This window comes from Salmo salar, chromosome ssa09 (assembly GCF_905237065.1).
Source record: "Salmo salar chromosome ssa09, Ssal_v3.1, whole genome shotgun sequence".
Taxonomy (NCBI): Eukaryota; Metazoa; Chordata; class Actinopteri; order Salmoniformes; family Salmonidae; genus Salmo; species Salmo salar.
Window position 1 is genome coordinate 1,029,332 of NC_059450.1, and position 25,755 is coordinate 1,055,086.

Consider the following 25,755-nt stretch of genomic DNA (forward strand, 5'->3'; position numbering starts at 1 on the left):
AGGGTACACTTATGCGAGGGGGAAATTAGCACAGGCAGACAGGCCACAGAGGAGATAGTAGTAATACAGTGAAAGACACACAGATTCCTGTTTGCAGGAATCAAATAATGTGTTGACTTTGTGCGGACTAATAAAATAAACACACCAACGGTGCAATGATTTCCTATGTTGTAGGAATTTTTAGTTGAGGAAGAAATGTGTATTTAAATAGTGTGCACTTATTGAGCTTTAGGGTACAATTTACTCTGACTACATTACAATATTAATACCCAAAATGTAGAAAACACAGTCATTACTGCTCCAGTTTTTTTAAGCCCCTAGGTTTAGTAAGCCCAAACTAAAACAGAGTTGGTTTTACTCAGAACATAAAAATACTGTTGAGAGATATCTCATAAACTGGCCCTACTGGTCAGGTCACATGGTCAGGAAAACTCCTGGCCTTAGCCCTTTACCATAACCCTTACAAAACTGCAGTTACACTGCAAAATTACTGTCGTAAAAAAAAGATATTTTGGTCGCACTATTTGCAGCATACTGTATTTATACTGCAGTGTACTGGAGTTATACTGCTCTCTGACTGCAATCTTTTTTCGTAAGGGAAGGTAACGGGGAGCATTTGAGCTGTGTTTACCTTTTGGTTGCTGGTGCAGCAGCATCCTTCCTGGAGCCGGTGAGGGACGGTGTCACCATGCCACAGCTTTTCTTGGGCAGGACAGTGTCGTTGCTGACAGTGTGCCTTAGAGGCAGGGCAGCCATCATGGGTCTGGCTGTAAGACAAACACACACAGTACAACAGGGTGAATGGTGCTTTGCAATGAACTAGCTGGAACATGCAGAAAATACACTTTTCACAGTGGTCAGCTTTTGGGAATTTTCAAATTCAGATATAGGGTTGCAAAATGCTAGAAACTTTCCCAAAGTTCCTGGGTTTTTCTGAAATCCTGGGTTTTTCTGAAAAACCTGGGAACTTTGGAAAAGTGTCCAACATTTTGAAACTCTTCAGACGCCCTCTATAATCTTGAAAATATATGGAAATCAATAAACTGCCCTCCACAAGAGGTGTATGAGTAATAGGCTGATGGAAAATTCATGGGACTGAGCTGAAGCATTCGACGAACTGTATTGAACATTGCCTTCAGAAATGGTCAATTCACAACTGCACCCACATATACAACTTTTCAGCTGCTATGGTGTTCGTTACCCTTCGAGCTGCATATACCGTGTGAAGGCTTTTGTTTCTTGATTAGAACTTAAGAGACCACATAGATTTTCCCTGAACCAGTCTGTAATACATACATGTTTCAAGCAAACCACCATAGTCCCTGTGTCCAAGAATGCCAAGGTAACATGTCTAAATGACTATCGCCCCGTAGCACTCACATCTGTAGCCATGAAATTCCTTGAAAGGCTGGCCATGGCTCACATCAACACCATCATCCCAAACACCCTGGACCTACTCCAATTCGCATACCGCCCCAACAGATCCACAGATGACGCAATCTCTATTGCACTCCACACTGCCCTATCCCATCTGGACAAAAGGAACACCTACGTGATAATTCTGTTCATTGACTACAGCTCAGCGTTCAACACCATAATGCCCTCCAAGCTCATCACTAAACTAAAGACCTTAGAAATCAACACTTCCCTCTGCAAATGGATCCTGGACTTCTTGACGGCCACCAAGCTGACCCTCAACACGGGGCCCCTCAGGGATGTGTGCTTAGTCCCCTCCTGTACTCCCTGTTCACCCTCGACTGCATGGCCGCGCATGACTCAAACACCATCATTAAGTTTGCCGACGACTGGACGGTGGTAGGTCTGATCACCGACGACGATGAGACAGGGAGGAGGTCAGTGACCTGGGAGTGTGGTGCCAGGACAACAATCTCTCCCTCAATGTCAGCAAGACAAAGGAGCTGACTAAAGGAAATGGAGGGCCAAGCACGCCCCCAACTACATCAATGGGACTGTAGTGGAGCAGGTCGAGAGCTTCATGGTCCTCGGTGTCCACATCACTGAAGAATTATCATGGTCCACACACACCAACAAAGTCGTGAAGAAGGCATGAGAACGTCTCATCCCCCTCAGGAGGCAGAAAAGATTTGGCATGGGCCCTCGGATCCTCAAAAATTTCTATAGCTGCACCATTGAGACCATCTTGACTGGCTGCATCACCGCTTGGTATGTCAACTGCTTGGCCTCTGACAGCAAGCCACTACAGATGGTAGTGCGTACAGCCCAGTACGTCACTGGGGCCGAGCTCCCAGCCATCCAGAACCTCTATACCAGGCAGTGTCAGAGGAAGGCCCTAAACATTGTTTTACAACTCTAGCCACCCAGGTCATAGTCTGTTCAAGTGGTGCCGATGCACCAAGTCTGGAACCATTTATCCCTTGTGTTATTCTTTTTCTATTATTTATCTTTCTTTTCTCTCTGCATTGTTGGGAAGGGCCCTTAAGTAAGCATTTCACTGTCTACACCTGTTGTTTTTACGAAGCATGTGCCAAATACAATTATATTTTATTTGGTATAACATTGATTTGAGATTAATCGAAACAACAGTTCAATAGACACATGCCTCTATATGTGCAGTCACACTGCTAGACCATCACTCACACCTCGAGTGACTCCCTGCGCTCCATTCTAATGCCATTAGGGGCCCACTTTACCTCCTCAGCATAATTGCTAACAGCACTGATAAGGGTAGCAAGGCCTGTATTTGTATGGACTGCAGAACAGTGGCTTTGAAATATTTATCACTGCAGAGAAGCTGGGGTTTGTTATGCTTGCTTTGCCAGCTGGTGTGTGTGTGGTGTGTGTGAGTGTGAGTGTGAGTGTGAGTGTGTGTGTGTGTGTGTGTGTGTGTGTGTGTGTGTGTGTGTGTGTGTGTGTGTGTGTGTGTGTGTGTGTGTGTGTGTGATACAGCAGAATTAGATCAAACAGGGGCACCAGTCAGAGAGTGACAGAGTGAGTGGGGACTGTGTATTTCAAACGAACCACTGTGTTTGAGTGCCATGGCTCGGCTCTGTGTAGAGCAGAGGAGCGATTACTTACCCTGTATCTCACTGAGGTACAGTCAAAATATACATTGTGTGACAAAATTGACCTAAGTAACTAGCATCTCAACGTTTGTCTGTGAATTGTAGACACATAATGTGATATTTAGTGTGGGTGTCAGGACATGCTAGAATTAAGGAAAAACCATGCAAGTGTTTCCACAGCATACCACCTCTCACCCACTCTGAGTTAAGGGGACTTGAGTGGCATGTAGTCTAGTGCAACAACATCAGAAAGTCCTTCATTGACAATGTGCTCAGTGTCAGTAGACTCAGTGGACGCTAGTACTCAGACAGTATACACAGTAGTGCTTAGTAGACACTAGTGCACAGTAGTATCATGTACATTTTAGGACATCCCTACTCCCTTTTGTCATAGAGACTATGGACTTTTGTCATAGGGAGTAGGGATGTCCTAAAATGTAAACCGTACTAAAAAGACACAGTAGACACAGTAGTGCTCAGTAGAGTTGCACAAAGCAGGCGATGTTAGAAGGGACAGAGCCTACCTGACAGGCCATTTAAAAGGGACAGAGCCTACCTGGCTTTCCACCATTGCTGTCTGACGATGGGGACCTTTTCATCAAAGCTGGGTCTACAGCCGTACATACACATACCACAACAATAGAGTCCAGGAAAGGATGAGTAGCGTAAACAGTGAGATACCATAGATGGAGAAACACAATAGGAGAAGATGGGACTGGAATGGGAGGGAACCAAAAGGTTACACGTGTGTGTGGGTGTGTGAGAATCATATGTTCTATCCCAGCTAGCACATAACGTTCTGAGAACCACATGTTTCTTAGCGCTTGGTGAGAGTGTGGTTGTCCTATGGTTATTTTGCATACAACCTTCCCACAACATTCTGAGAATGGTGCAGAATAGTTGCTTAGCTTTGGAACATTCTCAGCACATTTAAGGAACTTGACAAAAAAACATATTTTCTTGGTATTTCATTACTTTAACAGAACGTTTCCTAAAAGTTCAGACATGGTAACATTTAATAAAATTATTGGTAATATCCTATGAGCATTCTCCAACTGGTTTGACATTGGGAATGTTCTCAAATAGTTCAGAGAATGTTACAAATTAATGTTCTTCTGTGGGAAGTACAGTACTGCAGGTTTTCTCTGGGTTTATTAAACGTCATGTTATCAGAACATTAAAAAAACATTAGTAACGTTTAAAGAACATTCAATTTTTTTTATTTAAAAACATAGAACACAAAAAAAGCATCAACAAAACTCTCTCTATTGTCTCTCTTGTTAAGTGTGTTCAGGTGTGTTGGCCACACCCACTAATTGAATACACTAAAATAAACAGCTTTGTATGAGTAAAAAACAAAATGGCATGCTATCTCCATCCTGGTGGCCAGTGGAATAATTCCATGGATAGAAGATCATAGGTTTGGATCGCACTGATGCTGTGCCACAAAAAAAAAAGAAAGCAAATTCATTTCCATGTGTCCTATCTGTGCTTGGAGTTTTTCAAAAGTTAACCTAAGCCAGCAGTGTTTTATTACTCAGAACATTATTTAATTACCTTCAAATAAACTATCATTTCCATTCTCAAAACGCTAATTAAACCTCCCTGGGATGTGTGTATACCTGTATGTGTGTGCATGCGTGTGTGCATACACATGTACGTGTGTGTATCTGTCTGTGCCTGTTTGTGTGACACATCAGTTACCTTTAGTGGGTCCCCTCCTGTTAGTCATGGCGTTTTGCTCCTCAGAGATGTTGAGGCGGCGCACCACGTCGGCCAGCGCTGACTTGAGCAGCTGGATCTCGTCCTCCTGCATCTGGACACGCTGCTCCAGGGAGGCAATGCGGTCCATGACCTCCATGCTGCTGGCTGCCGACGCACTGTCATCTGGGGATGGGAGAGAAAGACACAATTAATATGGGTTGGACACAAATTTAGCATGGAATGAGCACACATACCATGGGTTGAACACACACAAATACACTGGTGGTCTTGCCTGAGCTCTCGTATCTCACAGGCTCAATGGATGTGGAACACCTACAGTGTTGCAATATGTACAATTTGCAGTAGTATCTGTAGAAATATTGATTATGGCTTTCTCTCTGTGTCCTTGAATGATTTTGGTTTTAGCGTCGCTCCTCAAACACAATGGGCAAATGCTTTCTGTACAAGACATTTTTATTAATGAGCTCTCTGTCATGTCTGTCTTTCTGTCTATAGTACATGTCCATACCTCTGTAAGTCCATCTATTATCCTCCCGGCCTGTTTGTCTGTCTGTCTGTCTGTCCATCTGTCTGTTCAAATGAGCTTAACACCACCATAGTAACCATGTCCAATGTATTGGCCTAGTCCAGGGGTCTGCTCTGCTGAGACTTTGAAGTCAGTGAGATTAAATATTAATGGGAATCAGTGTTGTGTTACCCTGGAGATTGATAACAACCGCCCTATGAATTATGCAGAGGGATGAAGCAGCTGGTAATAAGGCAACCAAAATAGTGTTTTTATCTGTGTTGAATTAAGTCGAGACAGAGATTCTTATAAATAAACAAAATATGGAAACGTTAAATCTCAGTCTCAATCTAATATGGCTGGTAATGTAATGGTAAATATAATAGGTGCACGCATTAAGGAGAGCATTACCAATTAAGCATATAGACAGTGTAGAGATATATGTTCGGTCATACGGTTTTTGCATTTTTAATCTGGACTAAATATATCTAAATGAGCGGGTTGCTAATGACCAAATACTCCAACCCTTTTGCTGTACACACACACACACACACACACACACACACACACACACACACACACACACACACACACACACACACACACACACACACACACACACACACACACACACACACACACACACGCAGTCACCCCCCCCCACACACAAAGTCACCCCCCCATCCCCCCAACCCCGCACCGAACCAATGCCCTCCCGTGGCCTCCAGTCACCCCACTTTAAATTCACTTGGCATCTCTAAAGTAATGATTGCAGCCATTACTGTACCCTCTTGATTAATGCTCCATTGGAGAGATAGGCCAGGCTAAACCACTTAATGCAATACCACTTCATACTGGCCCATACTGCCAGATAGCCTTGACTACATGGTTAGATAGATAGATCTGGGAATTAACATCAAGATCAAGATGGTGTGGTCTTCTTTCATGGCTTGTCCATTTCAATTGGATCTGCACTACTGTCATCCACTGAGTAGCTAGGTTAGATTCTGCATGCTGAATCAATCACAATGACAAATATTTACAGAGGAAGAAGCCTATCTTACTTACTGGGCTTTTAAATATACAGTACTCAAACAAATGGTCGCCTAACCCAATGTGAAGGCTTTTTTTAAGGTTATAAATGATTCATTTGATGGACCTTTTTTTAGATTAATCTGTAAAGCCAGAGCTGCTACTACAGCGATGTTCTCTAAGGAGTACAAAGCCCTAGTCTCAGTGCTAGCAGCTGCTTAGGGCTCGGTACGAGCATGGATACAATGACTGCCTGTCATAGCCCTGATACCACTGCGATTGGTTAGCCGATTGTACCGCTCACTCATGTCACCTGGGCTCTCACTGGAATTGACTATTCCTTATACACACAACAGGCTGCTGAATAACAGAGAATAAGTCAGGCAATTGAATCAGAGTAAACACACCTTGGTGATATACCTCATGTTGTTCTCCTCCGTGAAAGATGACAGTACATTCATTGTTTCTCAATATCCAGCCCACGGACCGATACCGTTCCCTGTGATGATGCTGACCAGTTCCTGAGAAGGTTAGCTGACACTGATTTAGGCTCTTCTCAAGTGATATTTGTAATGTAAGCTGTCCCCAAGGAGGAAGGACCATTGCCAGTAGCGTCCCACCTGGCCAACATCCGGTGAAATTGCAGAGCGCGAAATTCAAACTACAGAATTGTAAATATTTAACTTTCAGAAAATCACAAGTGTAATACATCAAAATAAAGCTTGACTTCTTGTTCTCCGCTAACATCAAGGCGGTGACCCGATCCTGTAGGTTCATGCTCTACAACATTCGCAGAGTACGACCCTGCCTCACACAGGAAGCAGCGCAGGTCCTAATCCAGGCACTTGTCATATCCCGTCTGGATTACTGCAACTCGCTGTTGGCTGGGCTCCCTGCCTGTGCCATTAAACCCCTACAACTCATCCAGAACGCCGCAGCCCGTCTGGTGTTCAACCTTCCCAAGTTCTCTCACGTCACCCCGCTCCTCCGCTCTCTCCACTGGCTTCCAGTTGAAGCTCGCATCCGCTACAAGACCATGGTGCTTGCCTACTGAGCTGTGAGGGGAACGGCACCTCCGTACCTTCAGGCTCTGATCAGGCCCTACACCCAAACAAGGGCACTGCGTTCATCCTCCTCTGGCCTGCTCGCCTCCCTACCTCTGAGGAAGCACAGTTCCCGCTCAGCCCAGTCAAAACTGTTCGCTGCTCTGGCACCATGAGGGAACAAGCTCCCTCACGACGCCAGGACAGCGGAGTCAATCACCACCTTCCGGAGACACCTGAAACCCCACCTCTTTAAGGAATACCTGGGATAGGTTAAAGTAATCCTTCTAACCCCCCCCCCCCCCTTAAAAGATTTAGATGCACTATTGTAAAGTGGTTGTTCCACTGGATATCATAAGGTGAATGCACCAATTTGTAAGTCGCTTTGGATAAGAGCGTCTGCTAATTGACTTAAATGTAAATGTAAATGTAATCCAGCCGCTGTGTCAGATTTCAAAAAGGCTTTATGGCGAAAGCACACCATGTGATTATCTGAGGACAGCGCCCCGCAAACAAAAGCATGAAAAACATATTTCAACCAGGCAGGTGCACCACGAAAGTCAGAAATAGCGATTTAATAAATGCCTTACCTTTGATGATCTTCTTCTGTTTCCACTCCAAAAGGTCCCAGATACATCATAAATGTTCCTTTTGTTCGATAATGTCCTTCTTTATATCAATAAAAACTCAGTTTAGCTGGCGCGCTTCAGTCAATAATCCACCCAGTTTCCCTCCATCAAAATGCATACAAAATGAATACCAAACGTTACTAATAAACTTTTCCAAACAAGTCAAACAACATTTATAATCCGACCTTAGGTACCCTAATACCTAAATAAATGATCAAATTTAAGACGGAGAATCGTTATTGTCTTTACCGGAGAAAAATACCAAAGAACAGCCAAAATGGGAGCCACCTAGAAAAACAACAATTTCTGGCAAATTTTTCCAAAAACAAGCATGAAACTCTTTCTAAAGACTGTTGACATCTAGTGGAATCCCTAGGAACTGCAATCTGGTAGGATTTCACCTTATAATAAAAGTGACAGCGATTGAAAACAGTGGTAGGCTGAATTTTTTGGGGGATGGGGTGGTTTGTCTTCGGGGTTCCGCCTGCCATATCAGTTCTGTTATACTCACAGACATACTTTTAACAGTTTTAGAAACTTTAGAGTGTTTTCTATCCAAATCCAAATTTCATCCGGATGTGAAAATACTGCTTAACCAAGAGAGGTTAAGCAGACAGCACATGAGAAAAGAATGCACAAAATGTCTAAGTAAACCTATAGATGCTCTACATGAGAATACATGTTTAGTTACAGTAACCTCAATGTGGCCATGGATGTGTTACTCATTTTAAGGTTGAATGTTACATTATTTTTACTGTATTACAAAAGTAATATTGAATGGTGTTTGGTTGACAACACAACCAAATATCCACATTTAAAGGAGATGTATCTACTACTTGGGTAGATCCATCTGAGCAACTGGCTTAATCCCATTCTTTAACATTTGGTTGAGTTGGAGATGTGAATCCAACATATCATTTGTTACAACAAGTTTATAGGCTATTTATTGGGCTATTTCAAAAGTGATATTGAATTGTGTTTGGTTGTCATTGCAACCAAATATCAACATTTGAAGGAGATTTTCTTCTGCTTGGAGAGTTCCATCTGTGCCATTGACTAAGTCAGTTTGTCTTCAAATTAATAATTGAGATGTTGGATTCACGTCTCCATCTCAACTCAAAAATCTAAGTTGAAGAAAAGGATGAAATGAAATAAAAACTAACTTTAAATGCACTTGAAATAAAGTTTTATTTGATTTAGTCCCATTCTTTAACTTACATTTTTGGATGAGAAGGAGACGTGAATTCAACATCTCCTTCAAATGTTGAAATTTGGTTGCGTTGACAACCAAACACAATTCAATATCACAAATTATCACCCCAAAAAATGTTTACCCCCTTTTTCTCCCCAATTTCGATCTTGTTTTATCGCTGCAACTCCCCAATGGGCTCGGGAGGCGAAGATCGAGTCATGCGTCCTCCAAAACATGACCCTCCAAACCTTGCTTCGTAACATCCATCCACTTGACCCGGAAGCCAGCCAAACCAATGTGTCAGAGGAAACACCGTTCACCTGACGACCGAGGTCAGCCTGCAGGCACCCGGCCCGCCACAAGGAGTCGCTAGAGCGGGATGAGCCAAGTAAAGACACAAGTAAAGATTTTATTATTATTTGATGAAACATTGAATTTGGCCTTACTGCTATTAGACCATAGAAATGCATTGAATAACATATTCATGCATGGCAACAGGTAGTCAAAAAATAAATGAAAAGGAAGTATGTTTTTAAGTGTTTGTCTTATGTCTGAGAGATATAAGAAAGATCAGGAAATCATTTGTATAATTGTTTACCCATATTTAACCATTTTTTTGTCACTAAAGTACTTACATACAGTATATACTTTCATAGTTTGTTTTAACTGGTACTGGGCTACCTTCAGAGTCTTCAGAGTCTTGTGAAGCTTGTGGGTGTCCTAGAGCAAAACAACCGAGATGTATGTTTTTGTGAGAGTCTCACCTTTCGTTGGCGGGGTCATATTAGTGTGTAGCCCAAACTGTTTGGACACTACAGACAGAAGTTGGCAGATCAGCGGTATCGACTTGCAACAAGTCCTGTGACGCTTGTGGGGGCCATAGAGCAAAATAACACCATAGTGTTCGTGAGAGTCTCATCTTTCCATAGAGTGGTCATGTTAGTTTGTAGTCCAAACCATTCGGACACTACAGACATTTTCTTGAGAAGACCGATTTTCGGGATGTCTCCTGGTTGACAAACACCGCTGTAGCCATAGCTGCAGGAAGAAGGAATTTAAAAAATGTACATGAATACAATATATATACCAGTACCAGTCAAAAGTTTGGACACACCTACTCATTCAACGGTTATTGTAGAATAATAGTGAAGACATCAACACTATGAAATAACACATATGGAATCATGTAGTAACCAAAAGTGTTAAACAAATCAAAATATATTTTATATTTCAGATTCTTCAAAGTAGCCACCCTTTGCCTTGATGTCAGCTTTGCACACTCTTGACATTCTCTCAACCAGCTTCACCTGGAATGCTTTTCCAACAGTCTTGAAGGAGTTCCCACATATGCTGAGAACTTGTTGGCTGCTTTTCCTTCACTCTGCAGTCCAACTCATCCCAAACCATCTCAATTGGGTTGAAGTCTGGTGATTGTGGAGGCCAGGTCATCTGACGCAGCACTCCATCACTCTCCTTCTTGGTCAAATAGCCCTTACACAGCCTGGAGGTGTGTTTTGTGTCGTCTTTACGTAGGTTGGGGTTTCCTGTTTCCGGTCACAACTTGCAGACTTGTTTACGCTGCTGTGCGTTTTGTTGCCGATCTTACTTTGCTACCTGACGGTTTTTTACTTTTTCATTACCGTATATTTTTACTTTTTCCCTCACTCAACTTTTTTCATTCAACTTTTTCACCCCGGAGGTTTTATCTGGACATGGTTCGTCAGGACTTCAAACAGCCGAAGCTAAGTAACATTAACATGATGCCTTCTAATTGCAGTCGTTGTACTTATAATATACAGGAGAACGATCGCCTTACGGCAAGGATAGCTGTGCTGCAAGCCCAGCTTCAGACGCAATCATTAGGCAAGGGTAATTTCAGTGTAGGAAAGGATGAAACAGCGTCTGTGCCACCAGTAAGTACAGATAGTAACGTTAGTATAAACCCCCTCGCACGGTCCCCGCAGCCGGACAACTTTCTCATGGCTTCTGGAGGGAAACGCTGCAGGAATGCTCAACCGGTGTCGCTTATTCAGCCGACAGAAACTTTCAACCGGTTCTCCCCATTAAGCGAGTCGGAGTCGGAGGCCAAGACTTCTCTGGTCTCTACTCCTCCCGTTGTGGGGTCTGAGACGCTGACGGCTCCCACCATTAGCTCTGACAAATTGAAAACCCTAGTCATTGGCGACTCCATTACCCACAGTATTAGACTTAAAACTAATCATCCAGCGATTATACACTGTTTACCAGGGGGCAGGGCTACCGACGTTAATGCTAATCTAAAGACGGTGCTGGCTAAAGCTAAAACTGGCGAGTGTAGAGAGTATAGAGATATTGTTATCCACGTCGGCACCAACGATGTTAGGATGAAACAGTCAGAGGTCACCAAGAGCAACATAGCTTCAGCGTGTAAATCAGCTAGAAAGATATGTTGGCATCGATTAATTGTCTCTGGCCCCCTCCCAGTTAGGGGGAGTGATGAGCTCTACAGCAGAGTCTCACAACTCAATCGCTGGTTGAAAACTGTTTTCTGCCCCTCCCAAAAGATAGAATTTGTAGATAATTGGCCCTCTTTCTGGGACTCACCCACAAACAGGACCAAGCCTGGCCTGTTGAGGAGTGACGGACTCCATCCTAGCTGGAGGGGTGCTCTCATCTTATCTACGAACATAGACAGGGCTCTAACTACTCTAGCTCCACAATGAAATAGGGTGCAGGCCAGGCAGCAGGCTGTTAGCCAGCCTGCCAGCTTAGTGGAGTCTGCCACTAGCACAGTCAGCGTAGTCAGCTCAGCTTTCCCCATTGAGACTGTGTCTGTGCCTCGATCTAGGTTGGGCAAAATTAAAAATGGCGGTGTTCGCTTTAGCAATCTCACTAGTATAAAGACCTCCTCCATTCCTGCCATTATTGAAAGAGATTGTGATACCTCACATCTCAAAATTGGGTTACTTAATGTTAGATCCCTCACTTCCAAGGCAGTTATAGTCAATGAACTAATCACTGATCATAATCTTGATGTGATTGGCCTGACTGAAACATGGCTTAAGCCTGATGAATTTACTGTGTTAAATGAGGCCTCACCCCTGGTTACATTAGTGACCATACCCCCGTGCATCCGGCAAAGGCGGAGGTGTTGCTAACATTTACGATAGCAAATTTCAATTTACAAAAAAAAAAACAATGACGTTTTCGTCTTTTGAGCTTCTAGTCATGAAATCTATGCAGCCTACTCACTCACTTTTTATAGCTACTGTTTACAGGCCTCCTGGGCCATATGCAGTGTTCCTCACTAAGTTCCCTGAATTCCTATTGGATCTTGTAGTCATAGCAGATAATATTCAAATTTTTGGTGACTTTAACATTCACATGGAAAAGTCCACAGACCCACTCCAAAAGGCTTTCGGAGCCATCATCGACTCAGTGGGTTTTGTCCAACATGTCTCTGGACCTACTCACTGCCACAGTCATACTCTGGACCTAGTTTTGTCCCATGGAATAAATGTTGTGGATCTTAATGTTTTTCCTCATAATCCTGGACTATCGGACCACCATTTTATCACGTTTGTAATCGCAACAAATAATCTGCTCAGACCCCAACCAAGGAGCATTAAAAGTCGTGCTATAAATTCTCAGACAACCCAAAGATTCCTTGATGCCCTTCCAGACTGCCTCTGCCTACCCAAGGACGTCAGAGGACAAAAAACAGTTAACCACCTAACCGAGGATCTCAATTTAACCTTGCGCAATACCCTAGATGCAGTTGCACCCCTAAAAACTAAAAACATCTGTCATAAGAAACTAGCTCCCTGGTATACAGAAAATACACGAGCTCTGAAGCAAGCTTCCAGAAAATTGGAACGGAAATGGCGCCACACCAAACTGGAAGTCTTCCGACTAGCTTGGAAAGAAGAGCCCTCACTGCTGCTCGATCATCCTATTTTTTCAACTTAATTGAGGAAAATAAGAACAATCCGAAATTTCTTTTTGATACTGTCGCAAAGCTAACTAAAAAGCAGCCTTCGCAAATGGAGGATGGCTTTCACTTCAGCAGTAATACATTTATGAACTTCTTTGAGGAAAAGATCATGATCATTAGAAAGCAAATTACAGACTCCTCTTTAAATCTGGGTATTCCTCCAAAGCTCCATTGTCCTGAGTCTACACAACTCTGCCAGGACCTAGGATCAAGGGAGATACTAAAGTGTTTTAGTACTATATCTCTTGACACAATGATGAAAATAATCATGGCCTCCAAACCCTCAAGCTGCATACTGGACCCTATTCCAACTAAACTACTGAAAGAGCTGCTTCCTGTGATTGGCCCTCCTATGTTGAACATAATATACGGCGCTCTAACAACCGGATGTGTACCAAGCTCACTAAAAGTGGCAGTAATAAAGCCTCTCTTGAAAAAGCCGAATCTTGATCCAGAAATTATAAAAAACTATTGGCCTATATCGAATCTTCCATTCCTCTCAAAATTTTTTTAAAAAGCTGTTGCACAGCAACTCACTGCCTTCCTGAAGACAAACAATGTATACGAAACGCTTCAGTCTGGTTTTGGACCCCATCATAGCACTGAGACTGCACTTGTGAAGGTGGTAAATGACCTTTTAATGACGTCAGACCGAGGCTCTGCATCTGTCCTCGTGCTCCTAGATCTTAGTGCCGCTTTTGATACCATCGATCACCACATTCTTTTGGAGAGATTGGAAACCCAAATTGGTCTACATGGACAAGTTCTGGCCTGGTTTAGATCTTATCTGTCGGAAAGATATCAGTTTGTCTCTATGAATGGTTTGTCCTCTGACAAATCAATTGTAAATTTCGGTGTTCCTCAAGGTTCCAATTTAGGACCACTATTGTTTTCACTATATATTTTACCTCTTGGGGATGTCATTCGAAAACATAATGTTAAATTTCACTGCTATGCGGACGACACACAGCTGTACATTTCAATGAAACATGGTGAAGCCCCAAAATTGCCCTCGCTAGAAGCCTGTGTTTCAGACATAAAGAAGTGGATGGCTGCAAACTTTCTACTTTTAAACTCGGACAAAACAGAGATGCTTGTTCTAGGTCCCAAGAAACAAAGAGATCTTCTGTTGAATCTGACAATTAATCTGGATGGTTGTACAGTCGTCTCAAATAAAACTGTGAAGGACCTCGGCGTTACTCTGGACCCTGATCTCTCTTTTGAAGAACATATCAAGACTGTTTCAAGGACAGCTTTTTTCCATCTACGTAACATTGCAAAAATCAGAAACTTTCTGTCCAAAAATGACGCAGAAAAATTAATCCATGCTTTTGTTACTTCTAGGCTGGACTACTGCAATGCTCTACTTTCCGGCTACCCGGATAAAGCACTAAACAAACTTCAGTTAGTGCTAAATACGGCTGCTAGAATCCTGACTAGAACCAAAAAATGTGATCATATTACTCCAGTGCTAGCCTCCCTACACTGGCTTCCTGTTAAGGCAAGGGCTGATTTCAAGGTTTTACTGCTAACCTACAAAGCATTACATGGGCTTGCTCCTACCTTTCTTTCCGATTTGGTCCTGCCGTACATACCTACACGTACGCTACGGTCACAAGACGCAGGCCTCCTAATTGTCCCTAGAATTTCTAAGCAAACGGCTGGAGGTAGGGCTTTCTCCTATAGAGCCCCATTTTTATGGAATGGTCTGCCTACCAATGTGAGAGACGCAGACTCAGTCTCAACCTTTAAGTCTTTACTGAAGACTTATCTCTTCAGTAGGTCCTATGATTAAGTATAGTCTGGCCCAGGAGTGTGAAGGTGAACGGAAAGGCTGGAGCAACGAACCGCCCTTGCTGTCTCTGCCTTGCCGGTTCCCTCTCTTTCCACTGGGATTCTCTGCCTCTAACCCTTTTACAGGGGCTGAGTCACTGGCTTACTAGTGTTCTTCCATGCCGTCCATGGGAGGGGTGCGTCACTTGAGTGGGTTGAGTCACTGACGTGGTCTTCCTGTCTGGGTTGGCGCCCCCCCTTGGGTTGTGCCATGGCGGAGATCGTTGTGGGCTATACTCGGCCTTGTCTTAGGACGGTAAGTTGGTGGTTGGAGACATCCCTCTAGTGGTGTGGGGGCTGTGCTTTCGCAAAGTGGGTGGGATTATATCCTGCCTGTTTGGCCCTGTCCGGGGGTATCATCGGATGGGGCCACAGTGTCTTCTGATCCCTCCTGTCTCAGCCTCCAGTATTTATGCTGCAGTAGTTTATGTGTCGGGGGGCTAGGGTCAGTCTGTTACATCTGGAGTATTTCTCTTGTCTTATCCGGTGTCCTGTGTGAATTTAAATATGCTCTCTCTAATTCTCTCTTTCTCTCTTTCTCTCTTTCTGTCTTTCTCTCAGAGGACCTGAGCCCTAGGACCATGCCTCAGGACTACCTGGTATGATGACTCCTTGCTGTCCACAGTCCACCTGGCCGTGCTGCTGCTCCAGTATCAACTGTTCTGCCTGCGGCTATGAAACCTGACCTGTTCACCGGACGTGCTTGTTGCACCCTCGACAACTACTATGATTATTATTATTTGACCATGCTGGTCATTTATGAACATTTGAACATCTTGACCATGTTCTGTTATAATATCCACCCTGCACAGCCAGAAGAGGACTGGCCACCCCTCATAGCCTGGTTCCTCTCTAGGTTTCTTCGTAGGTTTTGGCCTTTCTAGGGAGTTTTTCCTAGCCACCGTGCTTCTACACCTGCATTGCTTGCTGTTTGGGGTTTTAGGCTGGGTTTCTGTACAGCACTTTGAGATATCAGCTGATGTAAGAAGGGCTATATAAATACATTTGATTTGATTTTGATTTGATTTAACATGCAGGGTGGATCAGAGATGACCTGTGTAAAAGAGGAAAGTAGGAAAGAAAGGAGGAAAACGGAGAGAGAGATATAGATTCTAGATGATCAAGGGGCTAACTACCCTCCTGGGACCCCACTACATGTCCTTGGAGGACTACCCAAGCATCCTCCTGACATCTGCCAAATCCTTCCTCAGGTCAAACAGCGGTCAACATGTTAAAGCGTTCGCGAACACCCCCTCTCCCACCCTGCCGGTTTGGGGGTTTAATAAGGAACTGGTCGGTTTTGACCTCCCAAGACGAACGTGAGGAAGCCGGGAACTCAAGGCTAGGTCACCTCACAGATGGATATTGGTGCGTCTGGAGAGATGAAATAGATAAGGGAAGCATTATGTGGTGTTTAAAAGGTCTGGCTGAAGGGATACAACAAACAGGTAATCGGTTTGATGATGAAAACCAAGAGAGGCTGACAGGCTGTCCTTGGAACCACTTAATTTTGGCATCTGTCCCCCATAGAGCGGCTAAAGCCAAAAGGCCAAAAGCCAGGAAACCCTATTAGCATGCAAAGTGCACCTTGCATGTGCATATCTTTAATACAGTGCCAGGAGCACAATTAATTGTCCCCCACCCATTCTGTCAAACCGCTCTGTCTGTACAAGGAGCCATAAACCTGAGCCAGTAGCAAGCACAGGGGAGATTGGCGGACTGTTGTTAAAGCTACTGTATATAGGCTATTAGGCTAATCCCCCAATCTCAGCCAGAGGAGTCAAAAGATGTGTGCTCTCTGAGGCAGAACCCTCCACAGCAGACTCCTATTCCCAACACTACCACAAACATGATAATATACAGTGGCTTGCAAAAGTATTCACCCCCTTGGAATTAAAATGGATATGTTGCGGATTTGTATCATTTGATTTACACAACATGCCTACCACTTTGAAGATGCAAAATATTATTTGTTGTGAAACAAACCTTAAATAAGACACAAAAAAACAGAAAACTTGAGCGTGCATAACTATTCACCCCCCCAAAGTCAATACTTTGTAGAGCCACCTTTTGCAACAATTACAGCTACAAGTCTCTATAAGCTTGGCACATCTAGCCACTGGGATTTTTGCCCATTCTTCAAGGCAAAACCGATCCAGCTCCTTCAAGTTGGATGGGTTCTGCTGGTGTACAGAAATCTTTAAGTCATACCACAGATTCTCAATTGGATTGAGGTCTGGACTTTGACTAGGCCATTCCAAGACATTTAAATGTTTCCCCTTAAACCACTCGAGTGTTGCTTTAGCAGTATGCTTAGGGTCATTGTCCTGCTGGAAAGTGAACCTCTGTCCCAGTCTCAAATCTCTGGAAGACTGAAACAGGTTTCCCTCAAGAAATTTCCTGTATTTAGCGCCATCCATCATTCCTTCAATTCTGACCAATTTCCCAGTCCCTGCTAATGAAAAACATCCCCACAGCATGTTGCTGCAACCACCGTGCTTCATTGTGGGGATGGTTTTCTCAGGGTGATGAGAGGTTTGCGCCAGACATGACGTTTTCCATGATGACCAAAAAGCTCAATTTTAGTCTCATCTGACCAGAGTACCTTCTTCCTTATGTTTGGGGAGTCTCCCACATGCCTTTTGGCGAACACTAAACGTGTTTGCTTATTTTTTTCTTTAAGCAATGGCTTTTTTCTGGCCACTCTTCCGTAAAAGCCCAGCTCTGTGGAGTGTGCGGCTTAAACTGGTCCTATGGACAGATACTCCAATCTCTGCTGTGGAGCTTTGCAGCTCCTTCAGGGTTATCTTTGGTCTATTTGTTGCCTCTCTGATTAATGCCCTCCTTGCCTGGTCCGTGTGTTTTGGTGGGCGGCCCTCTCTTGGCAGTTTTTTTGTGATGCCATATTCTTTCCATTTTTTAATAATGGATTTAATGGTGCTCCGTGGGATGTTCAAAGTTTCCGATATTTTTATAACCCAACCCTGATCTGTAATTCTCCACAACTTTGTCCCTAATCTGTTTAGAGAGCTCCTTGGTCTTCATGGTGCCGCTTGCTTGGTGGTGCCCCTTGCTTAGTGGTGTTGCAGACTCTGGGGCCTTTCAGAACAGGTGTATATATACTGAGATCATGTGACAGATCATGTGATACTTAGATTGCACACAGGTGGACTTTATTTAATTAATTATGTGACTTCTGAAGGTAATTGGTTGTACCAGATCTTATTTAGGGGCTTCATAGCAAAGGGGGTGAATACATACAATTTGGAAGATTTTGTGTATGTCCATTACATGAAATCCAAATAAAAATCCATTTAAATGACAGGTTGTAATGCAACAAAATAGGAAAAACGCAGAGGGGGATGAATACTTTTGCAAGGCATTGTATATATATATATATATAAAGACGCACACACAATCATTCTCCCCGCACACACACACACACACACACACACACACACACCTTTTCCCACCAGACTCAGTGGCACAAGACCAGAGGAGGAACACAGGAGAGAATAGCATTCCTCTCCAAAGCTTCTGTCAAAGAGCAAGAGGCCACACTGCAGGAAGAGGATTAAGTAGGGGGATACTAAGCTGATCTTGCTCACTGGTTATCCCTATAAGCTCAAGTTGGGTTGAGGGGCTGGATTTGTGTTCTCATTGATGCAGGTGTTGTTTACTTCAACTGACATTGTAGCTTCTACTTCTCTGGGACAACACTAACAGTTGGGTGATTGTGGGGGATGGCTAGATACAAGGGTTGTAGCCCTTTACACTCGTACCTGTATACAGTTTAAAAATGGCAGATTTGGGCACTGATAAGCTCCTATATTGGACATCAGAGCTCAGGCTTTGTGCTTCCCATATGGAAAAAAATACATGGCAATATATTTAACATGTATTTCAAGTACATGTACAGTACCATTCAAAAGTTTGGACACACCGACTCATTCAAGGGTTTTTCTTTATTTTGCATATTTTCTACATTGTAGAATAATAGTGAAGACATCAAAAGTATGAAATAACACATATGGAACCATGTAGTAACCAAAAAATGTTAAACAAATCAACATATATTTTATATTTGATATTCTTCTAAGTAGCCACCCTTTGCCTTGATGACAGCTTTGCACACTCTTGGCATTCTCTCAACCAACTTTACGTGGTATGCTTTTCCAACTGTCTTGAAGGAGTTCCCACCAGTGGCGATTGTAGCATGTAAATCTTGGTGTTGCAAACTCCCCCAATATTTTTTTATATGCATGCCAGCAAAGCCACTACACAACACAACACTAAACAATACATTAATTGCACTATAACGGTGACAAGTGGTGCCCACAAATGTTTTGGGCCTACATAAAGCTGTCCAAACAGCAGAGCTTTCTTTCCAGCAAAATGGAGTGAATCCTTACCACCGCTACACCTGGCTATCAGCGGAGCCTTGTCTGGCAGCGAAACAATTCATTCAACCTCATTTACTGCCTTTTTAAAAAACATAGCTGTTATGGTTGACCATATCTCCCTGGCATAGTGCATCATTTATGCAGCAGCATATAAGACGTTTGGACTAACCTTCTTGTGTGTGTCGGCCCTTCGTTGGCAAATTTTGTCATCAAAGAAAAATATTAACAATTCCGAGTTTGATGACCATTCAGACTGTATTTTCCCAGTCTGACTTCCCAGTTGCAATGCTTGCGGTTAGCCACTGTCACCGATTCCTTCCAAACAACTCATTGTTGAATTTGTGATTTTCAACTTGTTGTGTAATGTTTATGTCCAATGCCCGACGAGCACCGATACGTTTTATCTATATTTTCGCTTCATTATTTATCTTCATATGACAAGGATTAAAAAGGATTTGCCAGTAGACTTGATTCACGATGATGACTGCTAGCTAAGATTGTGAAAGTAAGATGTTGACATGATCAGTCCAATCAAAGCTACTGTAAATATAACGTGATTTGTCATCATTTCTGTGGCCAATGACCTTGAGCCTTTTTGGAAAGGCACTTGTAATATAACTGTATGGTAGGACCCAAAGGGTTACTAAAGGACTGAAGCTAGGCGATTGTGCAAGGACCTCATGAGTGACGGAATACTGCTCCTATTTTCTGCTGGTTCGCCCCACCACCACAGAAAGCACTGAGCTAGGCTGAAACACCTGCATTTTGGAGCTGCCTTACTCAAGAAAACAAAAAGGAGAACGTGGTTGTATGCGGCTTTATTAACTCAATTATATATATATATTTTTTTAACATTGTTTGCAATCTGATATGTGACACGTATTAATGCCAAAATAACATGCAACCCCCCCAAAAAATATGTATTTTTATTTTGTATTTCAGCAAAAAAATGTGGGTCTCAAAGCCCCACCTGCCCAGAATGATGGGTCACCACTGGTTCCCACATATGCTGAGCACTTGTTGGCTGCTTTTCTGCGGTAAAACTCTTTCCAAACCATCTCAAATGGGTTGAGGTTGGGTGACTGTGGAGGCCAGGTCATCTGATGCAGCACTCCATCACTCTCCTTCTTAGTCAAATAGCCCTTACACAGCCTGGAGGTGTGTTGGGTCATTGACCTGTTAAAAAACAAATGATAGTCCCATTAAGCGCAAACCAGATGGGTGGCGTATCGCTGCAGAATACTGTAGTAGCCATGCTGGTTAAGTGTGCCTTGAATTCTGAATAAATCACTGACAGTGTCACCAGCAAAGCACCCCCACACCATCACACCTTCTCCGCCATGCTTCACAGTGGGAACCACACATCCGGAGATCATTCGTTCACCTACTCTGCGTCTCACAAAGACACGGCGGTTGGAACCAAAAATCTCAAATTTGGACGGATTTCCACTGGTCTAATGTCCATTGCTCGTGTTTCTTGGCCCAAGCAAGTCTCTTTTTCTTATTGGTGTCCTTTAGTAGTGGTTTCTTTGCAACAATTCAACTATGAAGGCCTGATTCATGCAGTCTCCTCTGAACAGTTGATATTGAGATGTGTCTGTTACTTGAACTCTGAAGCATTTTTTTGGGCTGCAATTTCTGAGGCTGGTAACTCTAATGTATTAATGGACTGCCATTTCTCTTTGCTTATTTGAGCTGTTCTTGCCATAATACGGACTTTTACCAAATAGGGCTATCTTCTGTATACCACCCCTACCATGTCACAACACAACTGATTGGCTCAAACGCATTAAGAAGGAAAGAAATTCCACAAATTAACTTTTAACAAGGCACAGCTGTTAATTCAAATGCATACCAATTAACTACCTCATGAATGCCAAGAGTGTGCAAAGCTGTCATCAAGGCAAGGTGGCTACTTTGAAGAATCTCAAATATATAATATATTTAGATTTTTTATTTTTATTTTTGGTTACTACATGATTTCATATGTGTTATTTCATAATTTTGATGTCTTCACTATTATTCTACAATGTAGAAAATAGAAAAAGAATGAAAAAACCTTGGAATGAGTAGGTGCGTCCTAACTTTTGAATGGTACTGTACATACAGTACATTTGTATCTTTGCTAATCTTGTCTACTGGGTGGTCAAGGGGTTCCTAATTCAGCATAAGAAATACTTTGGCCCTTCAGAGGACTCTTAAATGACTCTTTACATATTGATCAATGGAGATAGTTTTTTAGGCCATTAAGCCAAAAATAAAAAAACGTTTGATTTCACAAAATTTTATCATTCTGTCATAAAGAGTACATGTTAAAATTCATATAAAACGAGTTTTCCAATTAAAGAGGTTACTTTTTTTAATGACTATAGAAAAAATATATAATAATACATAAATATACAGTGCATTCTGAAAGTATTCCGACCCATTGACATTTTCCACATTTTGTTACGTTAGCCTTATTCTAAAATTGATTAAATTGTTTTTTTCCCAAATCAATCTACTCACAATACCCCATAATGACAAAGCGAAAACAGGTTTATAGAAATTCTTGCAAATGTATTCAAAATAAAAACTGAAATATGACATTTACATAAGTAGTCAGACCCTTAACTCAGTAATTTGTTGAAGCATCTTTGGCAACGATTACGGCCTCGAGTCTTCTTGGGTATGTCACTACAAGCTTGGCACACCTGTTTTTGTGGAGTTTTTCCCATTTCTTCTCTGCAGATCCTCTCAAGCTCTGCAGATCCTCTCAAGCTCTGCCAAAACATGCATCCTGTTTGCAAAAAGGCACTAAAGTAATACTGCAAAAAATGTGGCAAAGCAATTAACTTCTTGTCCTGAATACAAAGTGCTATGTTTGGAGCAAATCCAATACAATGCATTACTGAGTACCACTCTCCATATTTTCAAGCATAGTAGCATAGCATCATGTTAGTATGTGTATGCTTGTAATCGTTAAGGACTGGGGAGTTTTTCAGGATAAAAAATAAATGTAATGGAGCTACGCATAGGCAAAATCCTAGATGAAAACCTGGTTCAGTCTGTTTTCCACCAGACACTGGGAGATGAAATCACCTTTCAGCAGGCCAATAACCTAAATCACAAGGCCAAATACACAGGAGTTCCTGAGCGGCCTAGTTACAGATTTGACTTAAAAAGCGCTTGAAAATCTATGGTAAGACTTGAAAATGGCTGTCGAGCAATGATCAACAACCACCTTAACAGAGTCTGAAGAATTTTAAAAAGAATCATGTGCGAACATTGTACAATCCAGGTGTGCAAAGCTCTTAGACACTTACCTAGAAAGACTCACAGCTGTAATCACTGCCAAAGGTGATTCTAACATGTATTGACTCAGGGGTGTGAATACTTATGTAAATTAGATACTGTATTTCATTCTCAATAAATTTGCTAACATTTCAAAAAACATGTTTTCACTTTGTCATTATGAGGTAATGTGTGTAGATGAGTGAAAAAATATTATTTAATCCATTTTGAATTCAGGCTGTAACACAACAAAGTCAAGAGGTATGAATACTTTCTGAAGGCACTGTAGGTAGGGGTAAAGTGACTAGGCAACAGGATAGATAATAGACAGTAGCAACAGCGTATGTGGTGAGTGTGAAAGCGTGTATGGGAGTGTGTGTGTGTCTGTCAGTGTGTGTGTGTGTGTGCGCATGTAGTGTGTGTGTGTGTGTGTGTGTGTGTGTGTAGAGTCCAGTGTATGTGCATAGAGTCAGTGCAGGAGAGTTAGTGCACAAAAATGTATGACTCTTTCATACTCTTGCTTGTGTCTGTCATTTATTCCCATTAACGTTAGCACAGTGGAAATGTTTGTAATGACCTGTCAAACACACCCCGGTAAATGGCTGAAATGGGCTCAATGGAATACATTGTCTTCCTGTTGCATCTATAAGAATGCTGAAGCTTTGTCTGGGATTTAACACATCGTCTCAACACTTACATCACAAGAAAGAGAAGAAAGATAACTTTATTTAATCGGTGTACATTTTTTGTTAATTAATCAGTGTACATTTTGTTAATTTAACACAGTTGAAATGTTTACAAATTAGATGCACTGAAGTGAATGCAACTTCTGAAAATGAACACTCAGCTTATAGTGATATATGTCTGATCTTGTAAACAATGTAGAGTATATATACACTAGATAGGTATAATCTAGAGCCAAGCGTCTTGATTTTTTTATCTGAGGGTATCCTGCAATTGACACACAACAGACCATGACAACAACAGTAATTAATGAGGCAGTCTAGACAACGCAGGTGAGTGCATGTAGGCCTAGATCACAGGAGGTTAATGTCACCTTAATTGTGGAGAATGGGCTTGTGGTAATGACTGGAGCGGCCTTTTGGTGGTTGCAGCCCTGTTTCACCCCTTTATGTACCTGAATTCCCACCAAAATCCCTGAACACCATTCAAAAATGTTTTATGTGTTATAATTCAGTCAATATCTGATGGATTTTCTAAATTCAAAACGTTTGGAGTATCTTCATCAACTGTTGCATTTGTTAGAATTGTTTTTAACAATTTTGATGACCGTTGCTACTGGGCTGTACTCACCCCCCTCTATAGCGCCTTACGGTCAGGTGCCTTGCAGTTGCTGTACAAAGTGGTGATGCAGCCAGTAAGAGATGCTCTCAATGGTGCAGCTGTAAAACGTTTTGAGGATCTGAGAGCCCATGCCAATTCTTTTCAGCCTCCTGAGGATGAAGAGGCTCTGTTGTGCCCTCTTCACAACTGCGTGGGTGTGGACCATGTTAATTCCATAGTGATGTGGACACAGAGGAACTTGAAGCTCTCGACCCGCTCTACTACAGCCCCATCGATGTAGATGGGGGTGTGCTCACCTCTCCATTTCCTGTAGTCCACAATCAGCTCATTTGTCTTGCTGATGTTGAGAGAAAGTTTGTTGTACTGGTACCACATTGCCAGGTCTCTGACCTCCTCCCTATAGGCTGCCTCATCATCGTGTCATCAGCAAAGTTGATGATGGTGTTGGAGTCATGTGCAGCCACGCAGTCGTGGTTGAACAGGGAGTACAGGAGGGTCTAAGCACATACAGCTGATGGCCCCCGTGTTGATGGTCAGCGTGGCAGATGTGTTGTTTACTACCCTCAGCGTCTGGGGGTGGCTCCTCAGGAAGTTCAGGATCCAGTTGCAAAGGGAGGTGTTCAGTCCCAGGGTCCTGAGCTTGGTGATTGGCTTGGAGGGGACTATGATGTTGAATGCTGAGCTGTAGTAAATGAACAGCACACTTACATAGGTATTCCTTTTGTCCAGGTGGGTGAGGGCAGTGTGGAGTGCAATGGAGATTGCGTCATCTGTGGATCTGTTGGGGCAGTATGCAAATTGGAGTGGGTCCAGGGTGTCTGGGATGATGGTGTTGATGTGAGCCATGACCAGCCTTTCAAAACATTTCATGGCTATAGATATCAGTGCTAGGTTACCTTAGCGTTCTTGGGCAAGTGGTCTGCTTGAAATAAATTGGTTATCAGGAATGAAGGTAAGACCCAGATGCAGACAACGTTGAATGAACAATGGTTTAATAATCCAACAGGGGCAGGCAATAGACAGGTCAAGGCAGGCAGGGGTCAGTAAACCAGAGGTGGGGCAACGGTACTGGACGGCTGGCAGGTTCAGGGTCAGGGTAGGCAGAGGTCAATAATAAAGAGGTGGGGCAAAGGTACAGGTCGGCAGGCAGGCAGGCTCATGGTCAGGTGCAGGCAGAGTGGTCAGGCAGGCGGGCTCAGATTCAGGACAGGCAAGGGTCAAAACCAGGAGGGCAAGAAAAAGAGAGACTGGGAAAAGCAGGAGCTGAGAACAAAAACACTGGTTGACTTGACAAACAAGACGAACTGGCAACAGATAAACAGAGAACACAGGTATAAATACACAGGTGATAATGGGGAAGAAAGGGCAACACCTGGAGATGGGTGGAGACAATCACAAAGACAGGTGAAACAGATCAGGTTGTGACATTGCTATTACAGACCGGGTCAGTGATAGGTTGGAGGTTGAAGATGTCAGTGAAGACACCTGACAGCTGGTCAGCGCTTGCCTTGAGTACGCGTCCTGGTATTCCGTGTGGCCCTGCAGCCTTGCAAAAATTAACTTGTATTATAATGTCTTACTCACATCTGCTACAGAGAGTGAGATCACACAGTCGTCCAGAACAGCTGGTGCTCTCATGCATGGTTCAGTGTTGCTTGCCTCAAAGCGAGCACAGAAAGCATTTAGCTCATCTGGTAGGCTCGCGTCGCTGGGTTTCCCTTTGTAATCCGTGATAGTGTGCAAGCCCTGCCACATCCGTCGAGCATCAGAGCCGGTGTAGTAGGATTCAATTTTAGTC

The 25,755-nt window shown here is 43.0% G+C and overlaps 1 protein-coding gene across 6 annotated transcripts in view; it reads right to left on the reverse strand.

Moving 5' to 3' along the window:
* The window catches only part of LOC106610626 (echinoderm microtubule-associated protein-like 1), a 111,578-nt gene that overhangs the window by 46,203 nt on the left and 39,620 nt on the right, over window positions 1–25,755 (reverse strand). For all 6 annotated transcript variants that reach the window (XM_014210048.2, XM_014210044.2, XM_014210043.2 and 3 more), the window contains exons 2-3: window positions 4,749–4,931; window positions 632–767 (exon numbers count right to left, since the gene is read on the reverse strand). In XM_014210048.2, the coding sequence (XP_014065523.1) occupies window positions 632–767; window positions 4,749–4,931 (319 nt within the window). The remainder of the gene's footprint in view (window positions 1–631; window positions 768–4,748; window positions 4,932–25,755) is intronic.